Source organism: Natrix helvetica (assembly GCF_964273705.1).
Source record: "Natrix helvetica genome assembly, chromosome: 4".
In the NCBI taxonomy this organism is placed as follows: domain Eukaryota; kingdom Metazoa; phylum Chordata; class Lepidosauria; order Squamata; family Natricidae; genus Natrix; species Natrix helvetica.
In genome coordinates, this window is record NC_138550.1 from 19,124,335 (window position 1) to 19,137,223 (window position 12,889).

The following is a 12,889-nucleotide window of genomic DNA, read 5'->3' on the forward strand; positions in this document are numbered from 1 at the left end:
ACATTATGTTTGAGCTTAGACTAGCTATTCTCCTTGTCAAAATTAATTTTCCCAATTCTTGACATGAACCAGGAATTACGGCTTAAAGAAACACTAGTTGTTAAATAATCTAGTATGGTTTGTTTGTTTGTTGTTGTTGCTGTTGACCCAATTAGCAATCGATTAAAGCAATTGATTAAAGCTATGTTTGTATATAGAAATATAAAGGAAGATAATGTTGTATGATCCCAAATCTTTGCTTCAATGTTTAGCCCATAGTGTATTCCATTGTATTCCATTATTTTTTATTTGAAAATGTATAGCTAAGATCTTTGCCTTTTGTAAAAAATATTTCTATATTGTCTTTATTATAGCCTATTCTATAATTGAAACAAAATCATTCATGTGTGTTGTTAGCTATTTTTCCTATATTCCTCTTAGGCCAAATCCTCTGACAGGAGTATCGCTCCAGAGCTTCTTGCTCTGTTGTGACCTTCTCAATCGTGTTTGTCACACAGCAGTAGAGTATTGTGGGGATGCCCTAGCAAGTCACCTCCATGTTGTCGTGGGTACACTAATACCAGTTGTTGGAGAACAACCTGAAACTGAAAAAGAGGTATATTTCTAGAGGAACTACTTGCTAGGCATTTCGTTAATTGAATTTTTGGAATGCAACATTATTAACTTTTCATCTAAAAAGTGTGAATGTTTTAAATTTGTAGCTCACCTTTTGAATGATACAGAAGTATGCTTGATCGTCTTTTTTCCTTTGAAAGAAAAACCCATGTGTGTCAGAATTATAAAATTGAACCATGATTTATGAAACAAATAGTGTCAGGGACTAATTAAAGAATCACCTGAATTGCATTGCAGTTATGGATGTTGGAATCATATTTGGTAATTATAATTTTGGGAGAGCTATAAATTGTTTGCCTTAATCATTATCAAAAAATATGGTAGCATCTCCTCTCCTACATGGAGTTCTTATTTACCTGCACTCACATGTTTGTTTGGATAAAATAAAGGGAGAGCCCCCATATGAGTTGCCAAACTGTGAATCATATTGCATTGTTGAGAAATTGCAGCTGTAACTTTTGTTTTCAAACAGACAATGGGGAGCTTTGGATATTCTTCCTTTGTTTTGCACAATATTATGAGGAACAAGTTTTGTCTTTATAAAACCTAATTTTTTACTATGCTGCATCAACTGAAATATAAAATTGAAGTAAAAATAGAAAAAAAAGTATCTGTTTAGTTCCAGAACTGTTATCAGAAATGATATTTTTATTCAGAAATAAATATTTAATAATGTTTATTCCAGAAAACTATTCAGAATTGAAGCCTATAAAGTTCAGGTCTAAGAACGTCCTTGTTTAGTCTGGGTTCCCGGATGATGAGAGAAAAAGACACAAAAATCTGTCTGTTTCCTTATCTATTATTTCCATAAAGCTTAGTTTTGGTAGAAATAAAATATGGACTGCTAATATAGCCATGGTTGAATTGTGCGTTAATTCTGTTTTAAAAAATGAAGAAGTGGTTGCTATAATTACCGTAATTGTTGTTGTACTGCTACTTTATTTTTAGGTCTTGGACTTATTGAAGTATCTAGTGATAGATAATCAGAACCATGAATATTTGTACCAAGCAATCAAATTATTAGATCCATTTCCTGATCATCCCCGTTTTAAAGAACTGCGGGCCACTCAACAAAAAATTAAATACAGCACTGGAAAATTTTCTCTTTTGGAGGTAATTTCAGATTTAAAAAATGGAATCCAAGACAATGTTTCATATTGCTAATGGAATCTCTTCATCCCATTTGAACTAATATATTTTTACTGTTTGGTTATTTATGTCAAAGCTCTTACATCATGAGGTTATTACAATTGCATTATGTATTAAAAATTAGATTTGTGTCTCAGATTTTGGGGAGTTAAATATATGAATTATACATTGTCAAATTTATGTTTGCAGGAAATTAACCATTTCTTATCGATAAATATATCTGATTCACTGTTTTTAACAAGACTTGAAGGTCTAAATGAACTGCATAAACAACTAGAAGTTCATAAAGAACAAATAATGGAACTTATGAAAAAATTTCAGGGTATGGATTTTCTAATTCTGATTTATCTTTATATTTTGATTCTTTCATTCTTTTTTATTTTCAGAGATCTAAGAAGTAATTGAAACATTTATACTGTTTCTTATGTAGCACTGGAAATTAATACCAATAGTTCCTAATGAGTTTGTGGAAAAGAATCTTTCTTTCTTTCTCTTTCTTTCTTTTCATAATGGAGAAGACCCCTTTAATCCAGGGGTTCCTAACCTGTTGGCCACGGCCCAATAGTGGGCTGTGGGAGGTTTGCAACTAGGCCATGGAAACGGCTGGCATACGCATCCTCACTTGCTCAATCAATAGGTGAGGGCATGCATAGACTCCATTTGCCTAAGTAGCAGGCACTTGTACACATGGTTTATGCATATGAAGTTGCTGCATGCATGCTTGCACAAACCATCAGTGCGCAAAGCTGAAAATGTTGGGGAAATCTGCTTTAATCCACCCAATTTCTGTTTTATCAGAAAAGGATTTGTTCTTATAAAGCAACTCTGCTTAGGTGATACTGGTAGTCCTCAACTTAATTGGTGCTTAATAACCGTACGAATTTACAGTGGGTTTTAAAAGAAGAAACACCTTATGACCTCAAAGTTACGATTGCTGTGCCACCTATCATGTAATCACATTCCGGATACTTGGCGACTGAGTTGCAGCATCTAATGGTCACATGATAATGATTTCCTATGGTTTTTGCTGTTTTGCAGCAGAAAAGGGGTGGGGGGGATATGAACTACCAGTAGAGAAAGGAAGAAATTTGTATGCTTTGCTTTTTAATATAAACTGAATTAATTTATACTAGCCAATGCAAGACATTGAATGAAGGTTACGGGGGGAGGGGGGTTCTCCAAATGTTTCATCAACCTATCATCATATATGAATGCTGACAAATGCTTTTTAATAAAATGTTACTGAAGCAAAATAGAATATATCCACCTTTTCAAGCTAAAATCAACCATCTCTATAAAAGACTGTGTCTTCAAAAGGAGTAGGGAATGGGTTGTTACCTGCCTTTTAAAGGATGTTGAAGAAAATGCCGGGACCAACATCCCCTGAGCACATTTTTTAACAGGTTTCCTAATAAATGTGCTGGTTTTTTTTCATTTGCTTCTGTGCTCTTTAGAAAACAATATCAGAGAAAACAAGGATCTTGTGTGCTAATATATAATTGATACTTATGATATTACAGATGCTTCTAATATACATTTCTTTTAAATGTTAGAAAATCCAAGGGACTGCATTATAGTGAAGCTGATGGCATATCTGTTACAACTCTCAAAAACAACTGTACATTCTACTGATGCTATCTTGGGTAAGTCATCACTTGTTTAAATGAGTGATGGTTTTTAACAGCTTGCATTGGGTAATTTCATGGCTTGTTATAGCATTACATAATTAAAGAAATCTGTGAAAAAAGCAGTTGCAAAGCAGTACATGTTTAATACTGTTAATTTAATATTGATATTGTATGGTTGTGTTTCTTTAAAGTTACTTGATTTGTGGAGGTATTAAGCTTTGGGAATTAATTATCTCCTCAAATTGGGTAATATGTTTTTTCCAACTTGCAAAAAAAGTAAGCTGTAAAAGCTTGGAGGAGTATACTGTATATCAATCAGAATAGAGCTGAAAAGTACCTTTGAGGTCTTCTAGCCCAACCCCCTGCTCAAACAGGAGACCTTATACCATTTCAGACAAGTGACTATACAATCTCTTCTTAAAAACTTCCAGTGATGAAGCACCCACAACTTCTGATGGCAAGCTGTTCCACAGTTTAATTGTCCTCACTGTTATATGTGCTTGGGTTTTTAAAAATTGGTGTACAAAGTTTGTTGTCCATTGATAAGCAAAGCAGGGGTGTCTGGTTTACATCCTTGATTCTGCCTACTGTTATTTCTCTGCCTATTGCATTTTCTCCCGTGGACACCAGCTGTCACTGGTCTGTACAGTTCAGTTTGAAAGTAATGTAAAATCTGATTCAAACTAGCTACTGAAAAAGTAAATGATGACACTGTGAAAGGAAAATGAGTAATCTAGGCTTGCGTACGATTACATATGCTGGCCATAAATATCCATTTCTATATTTGTCAAAAGCACTGCATCCCTATAGTTTGCTTACCATCTATAGAATGCTGAGTAATATTTACAAAATGAAGGATATTAAATGACTGTACTGGATCAAGATTCCAGGTGGTCCACATTTACCAACTGCAGTTGGAACCAGCAACATGGTCATTAAGTGAAGTGGTTACTAAGTGAAACCACAGCAATGCTTATGGACTTACTTCAACTTTCCTTTGTTTTACAGACCTGTGAAGGTGGTAAATGTGAGGATTGTTCATAGTTACTTTTTTATGATAATCGTAACTCTGAACAGTTGCTAAACAAGGACTATCTATAGAATACACACACACACACACATACACACACACACTGCAATGCATATAGACGGTACTAAGTTTGTAACATCTTCAACTTCCTAATCAGGAAACAGTTGTCAAAAATATATATACTAAATTCTGAAATTTACATCTTCTGCTTCTCTTTTGTTCTTGTTCTACATTCAATTAGTTCAAGTTCATTCAATACCTGCTGAGAATATAGCTATTGCCAAATCCCCAGATTTTCTGTTATGATGTTTCTTAGTTCACTGAACAGGAAGCAACTCAATAAAGTACATATAAAAAGAAAATGCACTTATGCAGCTTCTTCCCTGCAGAAAGTTGTCCTCCTTGCATATTGACTTCTCTTTGGATTCAAGTATGCAAAAGCCACCTTAATAATGTTAATGTTTATATTTACAGAGGCCGTTGGAAGTTGTTTGGGAGAAATTGGTCCTATAAATTTTTCTACCATAGCATTGCAGCCCAGTAAAAATGGACCTAGTTCCAATACATGTGATCTATTTGAAGACAGAGAACTTCAGTGGGTGTTTGTAATATTAACTCTCATAAATAATTCTTTAATCGATCAAAGGTAAGTGTATAGTGAACATTCAACACAATGTTAATGTTTTGTTGGTTTGGGGATGTTTTTGTATGAGGGTAGTAGTTAAATTGCAAAAAAAAAAAGGCTTTTATTACTTTCAGTATTGAAGTTCGATCAGCTGCTGCTGTTTGTTTGAAAAACATTTTAGCGACCAAAACAGGACATACATTTTCGGAAATGTACAAAACCCAAACGGATACAATGCTGAAATACTTGCATCCTTTCAGAACATCTAAGAAAAAGGTACTGTATTTTATGCCATACAAAATTAAATGAAGAATCCTAAATTTTCTTCCTCGGTTAGAGAGAACATAAATTAGGGGGCTAATTTTACCCATTTTCAACACAGGTATCTAAATATCCAGTTGCAAACTTCTCTATTGGGAAAGCAGGATCTCTGTGTGGCAATTTTTCAATTGGCTCCAATCTTTCCCATATTTTCTAGTTAATTTAGGATAGGAAGATAGGAATCAGCTCCTCCTCTGAAACTTGAAAACTGTTTGCTCCATTTACAAACTTTAGGACATAGCAGTCATTCTGTCCTCCAGTAAGAATAAGCTCCTTCAGCAAACCAGATGGCCAGTTGTATCCAACATCCAGAATAGGATTTACTCAAGTGTTTTTCTCAAGGCCCAGTGTTTATAAAGTAGATTCTTGACTCCAGGCTATTCTTGCCTTTTTGCTGCTCCTTTTTCAACTGTCTTCCAATCAGTAATAAGAGAAAGTAAGTTAAGCAGCTGCTATTTGCCTTGCGTTCTTTGTGGCAATCATACAAGTTGGATGTAGATGGAGAGGAGAAAGGTACGGGCAATGAATGAAAATTATTTTAGAATCATAGGATTGAAAAGGGGTCCTCAAATCCAACTCCAAAGCAGTATTCCAAATTAAAGCATTCTTGATACTTGGTTGTACAACTTCTATTTGAGCATATTTCAATTTTGAAATCTGAGGAAAATTTTATGAACACTAGTAAAAAGTATTTTCTGTACAGCTATTTATAAAATGGATATCAAGGTAGAAAGTGAGAATTCAAGTTGTAATTATTGATCCTACAGAGCAAATAGAACACCCATAAACCCCAGAAATTACTCAAATCCAAACACACACAGTAAATAATGTTTTATGCAACTTTTTGTATTCTCACGGTAGCGTATGTGATATTGGGCAAATGGAAGAGATAAGTAATTAAAGGGGCATTAACTAATTTTAATTTTTTCTCACGTTTATTTCTAAACAATAATGATATTTAGCTCTTGGAGGTACCTGGAAAGGTAAGAGAAACTCCTCCAGAAGATCTCGATCGTACAACCTTGTGGATTCCTTACAGTGAAAGTCATGAAGTTTGGATTAAGACCTTGACTTGTGCATTATTGGATAGTGGAATGATAACAAGTGAAATCCTCCTGTTGCTGAAGCCTTTGTGTCAGGTAAATTAGATTGGCAGGACTTCATGCTATAGGAAAGGTTTTGTTTGCATTGTTTTTAAGAGTTATCGTGATAGGACTACTACATAAACACTTGAATTAAAGAAATTAAAATAGTTATTTCTATACTGCTTGTTCAGTGACCAGATGTCGACCTTGCAGAGTAAACCAAATAGGAATCACAACCAGATGAGCTTATGCTAATTTATTGCAAAGCTACATTGACCATACCTTGCAAGTCTGAAAATATAATCCCTGCCCCCACCCACCCCCACTCTCTTTTACAGTCCAAGGAACTAGGGAGGATGTCTTCGGTACCTCTTGCCCTGCCCTCTATTCTGGTGTGGGTTATGCTGTGTCTCATGTGACCATTTGCTTGGCTGTGTCTCTTTGACCAGTCTCCCAAGTTCTTTCCCACATACCATTATACCAATGTTTCATTTTATTTTAATAAGGAAATATACATTTCTTAGAGACTCTGATTTTCATAAATGAAAATGACCAAGAGCCAATATGAGGACGTAATTTGATGTTCAAAACCTTATTTTGCATTCCTTGTAGGTTCATGCTGATTTCTGTCAAACTGTCCTTCCTTATTTAATTCATGATATCTTACTACATGACTCAAATGAATCTGGACACAATCTTCTGTCTGCACAACTTCAAACGTTTTTCATGACCTGTTGCAAATACTCGTCATCCAGTAGATCATCTACCCCTGCAAATTCAGATTCAGGTATGAGACCGAGGCTTCTCTTGTGCTAGAATCTGAGATAAACTGTGAAATGTTTTGTTTCTGTGGTGCAGTAGTGGCTATGCCAGCCAAGAAATAGCTCCTGCCAACCTAGCCGTTCAAAAGCATGCACATGCAAGTAAATAAATAAGTACCACTTCAGTGGGAAAGTAACCTTGTTCTGTGCCCCCTTGGCCTATAATCATGCTGGTCACATGACCACAGAAGTGTCTTTGGACAACGCTGGCTCCCTTGGCTAGGAAACAGATGAGCACCGCCCCCTAGAATCAGGCATGATTGGGCAGGGGAAACCTTTACCAACGTAAAAGTGGCAGCACGCACAACTCTGGCAGGAGATTATACTAGAGGGTAGGAATTGTTAACATATTCATATATATCGTTAACGATCTAATTATTGGTAGTTGTAATACCTACTCTCCTATTAATACTTGAACTTTAGACAGAGTTCTTTAAAACTTACTCCAAATTGCGCTGCCCTTGAAGACTATCCAGAAACTACGTTTCCAGTATTCAGCATTCCTAGGTTCACCCCATTATACTCCTATTTTGTGAACTATGGACCAGGTTGTTTAGGTGACTGCTTCTCCCCAAAGACATCTGCCTATCCCTCAAGATTGGATAGGGTAGTCATGTTCCAGATCCCTTTCCTTAAATTGTGCTAATCTTAAGAGGCCTATGAAGCATGCAACAGAACCCTCTCCCATGTCCTGTGGGACACCCTTCCCTTGAGACCTTGCAGGCCACTATCCATTAATGTTCTAAAAAACACTTAAGATCTGTTTTTACCCACAAGCACTGGCAAAGGCATGGGGAAGAGTGTGTTGTGAGCTGCATCAGAAGGTTTAGCTGTGGTGCCAGGTATTTTGTGGGGGAGAGGGGGTTTACTGCTTTTGTCTTATTGATTAGATCTCTCCATCCAGAGTGTTAGGTTTAAGATGGGCAGCCATATACACTTTTTAAAATAAATACATTTGATAAAATGAATAAAAGAAATTCAAAAGCACTTTGAAATTTAAAAGTGCCATTCCTTGGGATTTTTTTTCCAGATTCTGTATATTGTAATGTAGGAGTTAATTTTAAACGTATGTAAATCTATCTTTCATTAATGAGTTGAATTACTGTGAAGATGTTGTTTACTATAGATTCAGAAACTCTAGCTCATTTGGATAAAATATCTCGAAGAACAATGCTTGCTGTGGTTGACTACTTAAGACATCAAAAAAAGTAGGTTGAGTTCTTTTGTTGTCTTTATTTTAATCTATTATTCTTTTATTTAGAAAAATAAGACAGATTTTAAAAATAAAAATAGGAAGTATACAGTAATTGTTAAATCTAAAATTGAAAATTATTCTATCAGAATTTTTTCCATAGGTTACATTAATCAATTTCTTGTTTATTCTGGCATTATTTTAATTTAAAGCAATAAGTATTATAAGTATAGCCAATCATGACAAGACTAATGTAACTCATATATGGGAAGAGTGTGGTAAAATGAGACAATTGTGTTTGTCAATTGTTTTTATCCAGGAATCCTTCCAGTACCATCTTTGATGACAGCTTCTGGCTGGAGTTAAGCTATCTGCAGGTTGCCATGGTAGCCCAGTCTTGTTCTGCTCACTTCACAGCTTTGCTTTATGCAGAAATCTACGCAGACAAGATAGGCAGACAACAGGAAAGGTAGTGTTAATTGCAGTCTGTTCACGTTTATGATAAATCTGTGATACAACTTACACAAAAGTGTGTAGCTGGCAGACCTCTCTCACCTTGAAAAGAATAAACCACCCTGTTTTTTTCTAGTTAAACTGATGTGCAATGCTTCAGATTTGGAGAGAGAAAATGTCTTTGGAGCACTTATTGGTAGTTCTTTAACCAAATGGAACTTTTCCTGTATCACACTAAAGCTGAGTAGGGCAATCATGTGATCCTGAGAAAAGACAGAGTTGCTTGAAAAAATTGAATAGGTGCTTTGTGGGTGTCATGCATACTCCAAAGCTGCTCTGCTTCTTTCTTTGAATCCAAAGAATTGCACAGTCTACGGTAATTTCTTATGCTATTGGTTTGAATCATTGACAGTTTCAGCCAATGGAAAATATTGTCAAGAAGCAAGAATGTCAAATATTTCAATTTTGTTCTTCCATTAAATATGATCAGGAAAACCATGAATCTCATCAGAACCAAGATTCCTCAGCTGTTCCTCTCATAATGTCAGAATCATTATTAGTTAAAATGAGCTTTTGCCAAGAAAACAATTATTTTAGTTCATAGATGTCACAATTTTTTCATTTCACTGAGATTTCACAATTAAAAGAGAAGCATAGTATTGCTTTATTTGTTGAAATTCTAACAAGTGTAAAATACATTAAATACAGCAGTTCATTTCAAGCTTTTTGGGTGACTATGCAGACCTCATCTAATACATCAAGCAAATGGGCATGATTATTGGTTATGATTTTTATTTTCTGGATGCCCAAATATGGTATCAATTCCACTTGGATATCAGTTTTGAATTCCTTTTCTGCAGGTCTGTTTCCAAAGCAGCTAAGAAACTAACATTTGAAGAAGGAAGTCAGAATTCAACACTTTCTTGTTTAAGTGAGAAGAGTAAAGAAGAAACAGGAATAAGTTTGCAGGTACAGAATTTATTGTAATGTACTTAAAAGTGGTTATTGGAGTCACTTAGAAAGGTTATGTTTTAATGTGATTTAATAAAAGTAAGGCATATAATTAGCAGTACTACATTGTGATGGCACTTATAGACAAATAATTTTTGTCATCTTTTAATGGTGGATGATCACTTCCATGAATTAGCAACCTTCCCCAGATATATAATTGTTAATTCCAATTAATTTCAAGCTATTACTATCACCTGTGTTCCAAAACCTAATTCAATTTTCAACAAACATGATGTTCTACTTAGAATTTAGGTAAGATGTTATCCCCAATTATTTTATTTAAGGTATCACTTGTAGGTTTCTCTAATATGTATCTCAAAGAGATGTTTTATACACGCAGAAAAATATTACACAGTGTTTCTCTGAACAGCAAGCTCCATGCAATAGCACAAACTTTTCAGACTCTTATCTGTTTAACAAGTCATTCACTTGTCCATGTGCTGTTTATAAAATGGTCCATGTCAGTATTGATTGTACTTGCTATGTTTAGTTGACTGCCACAATGTTTTTAAATTCATGTCTTAAAGTACAGGTAGTCCTTGACTTACAACAGCTTGTTTAATGACCCCAAAGTTCGAAGTTACAATGGCACTGAAAAATGTGACTTATGACCATTTTTCACAGTTTCGACCTTTGAAGCATCACCATGATCATGTGATCAAAATTCAGATGCTTGGCAACTGGTTCATGTTTATAACCACTGCTGTGTCCCAACGTCATATGATCATCTTTTGTGACCTTCTGACAAGAAAAGCCAATGGAAAAGCCAGATTCACTTAACAACCGGGTTACTAACTTAGCAACTGCAATGGTTCACTTAACAACTGTGACGAGAAAGGTCGTAAAATGGGGCAAAATTCATTTAACAGATGTCTCACTTAGCAACATAAATTTTAGGCTCAATTGTATTCGTAGGTCAAGGGCCACCTGTATTCAAGACTTATTTTCCTCCCCTTAGGACCTTCTTATGGATATATACAGAAGCATAGGAGAGCCAGATAGTCTCTATGGCTGTGGTGGAGGAAAAATGCTGCAGCCATTGGCCAGGTATTAATTATATTAGAAAATTAACTTTATTGTGGAAAAAAAATAGGAACTTAAATGAATGTTGTTGTGTCATGTTATTTTAACAGGATAAGAACCTATGAACATGAAGGGATGTGGGGGAAAGCTCTGGTAACCTATGACCTTCAAACCAGCCTTCCACCTTCAATTCGACAGGCTGGATTGGTAGAGGTAATATAGATGCAAACTTGTTGTTAAATACGGCTACGGGTGTGTACTTTTGTGTGTTGTTGTATAAAATGTGTTGCATTTTAGTTTAGCCTTTTATGCTGCTTAGACTCATTTCTGTGAGATGGATGCCTGTATTGAATTATTTAAATGAATAAACGTACACACAAAGAAAGCAAGTTAGCACTTTATTAATAATGCAATTCCATTAACCTAAAATAATTGTTGTAAATTCTATGACCTGTTTCATTGAAAAGAAATCAATTAAGCAATAATTAAGTGTAATCTTAATATAGATTAATGGTAAAAATAAGGTACTTGCAAGCAGTAAATATATGTTGTTTCTAATCTAGATTGGAAGTTTTTTCATAAATTAGACTTGACGTATACTATATTAACATTACGTTTCATTGATTAATAGGCTTTTCAGAATTATGGGCTATGTAATACACTCTCCATCTACTTAAAAGGATTGGAACAGCAAAATGAAGGAAGTTCCATAGAATTACAGGAGATTCGTTACCAGGCAGCTTGGAGAAATATGCAGTGGGATCATATCTCCTCAGTCAAGTAATGCAAGTTATCCTGAATTTGTTATATATATATAAATTTTATATTTATTTATTTATATATTTATACACACACACACACACACACACACATACAAATACACATATCATATGTATCATATCTATATATATATATAGATGTGTATGTATGTACATATGTATGTATATATATATATATATATATGTATGTATGTATGTATGTATGTATGTATGTATGTATGTATGTACATATGTATGTACGTACATAGATAGATAGATATAGATATATGAGGAACAGAGAGTTAATGGTTTTTAGACCATGATTCTCAACGATCAACAATTGTTTATTTTCAAGGGATTATGCAAAGAATTTCTTAATTTGTGAAAAGGGTAGGAAGACACAACTGTAGTTCTGAACTATCCTGGCTATAACAGATACAGTAATAACACTCATACTGGCACTGGACAATTAACTGTTTCACTTCACTTTATGTTTGTTTGCAGTAAAGATTCTTACCTAATCAAACCATATCTGGGAAATGTCTGTGGAGGTCTGATCTAAGAACGATATTTGGCCCTGTAAATTCTCTCTGTGATCTATGATTGAAAGCGTAGTTCTGATATGGGAAGCTTTGCAGATCATGTTAACCGCTATAGGAGTTTTTAGGCTTTATGAAAATACTCATTGTAAAATTTAAGTCAATAACTATACTGATGATTTTACTTTAAGAGATGAAATAGAACAACGAGGCTATCATGAATCACTGTATGATGCTCTGCAATGTCTACGGGACAACGATTTCTCTACCTTTTATGGGAGATTGAAGTGTGCCAGGTAAAAAGCCAGCTTTAAAATCATGTTTATGTTGTTAACAAAGTATTTTGTGAATGTCACATCTTCTAATGTGTTGCAGTTTTAATTAGCAGATAGATGTGCATCATCACGTTCTTTTGGGATGTTCTTTCAGAAAACGTCTGCAGGAATTTTTTAAAGTTAAACATTTTGCTTACAGATTAAATCATACAACAATGGAAATCTTGACATACAATACATTTGGAAAATCAGCAGTTAAGGCATAAATCCTTATGGAGATGTAACCTGTGACTTTAAAAAAAGGTTTTCCACTCTAGACAAAAGTCTTAGTCATTCTTTTGTATGTAACATCAACATCAGCTTT

General features: G+C 34.7%; 1 protein-coding gene across 1 annotated transcript in view; it reads left to right on the forward strand.

The window, feature by feature from the left end:
• ATM (ATM serine/threonine kinase) overlaps nt 1–12,889 on the forward strand; it is a 77,391-nt gene that overhangs the window by 45,318 nt on the left and 19,184 nt on the right. Inside the window, exons 30-44 of the mRNA XM_081950024.1 lie at nt 421–595; nt 1,564–1,728; nt 1,954–2,086; nt 3,318–3,407; nt 4,897–5,068; nt 5,182–5,323; nt 6,331–6,507; nt 7,066–7,240; nt 8,401–8,482; nt 8,786–8,935; nt 9,780–9,888; nt 10,889–10,977; nt 11,064–11,166; nt 11,585–11,733; nt 12,442–12,546. Of these exons, the coding sequence (XP_081806150.1) occupies nt 421–595; nt 1,564–1,728; nt 1,954–2,086; nt 3,318–3,407; nt 4,897–5,068; nt 5,182–5,323; nt 6,331–6,507; nt 7,066–7,240; nt 8,401–8,482; nt 8,786–8,935; nt 9,780–9,888; nt 10,889–10,977; nt 11,064–11,166; nt 11,585–11,733; nt 12,442–12,546 (2,016 nt within the window). The remainder of the gene's footprint in view (nt 1–420; nt 596–1,563; nt 1,729–1,953; nt 2,087–3,317; nt 3,408–4,896; nt 5,069–5,181; nt 5,324–6,330; nt 6,508–7,065; nt 7,241–8,400; nt 8,483–8,785; nt 8,936–9,779; nt 9,889–10,888; nt 10,978–11,063; nt 11,167–11,584; nt 11,734–12,441; nt 12,547–12,889) is intronic.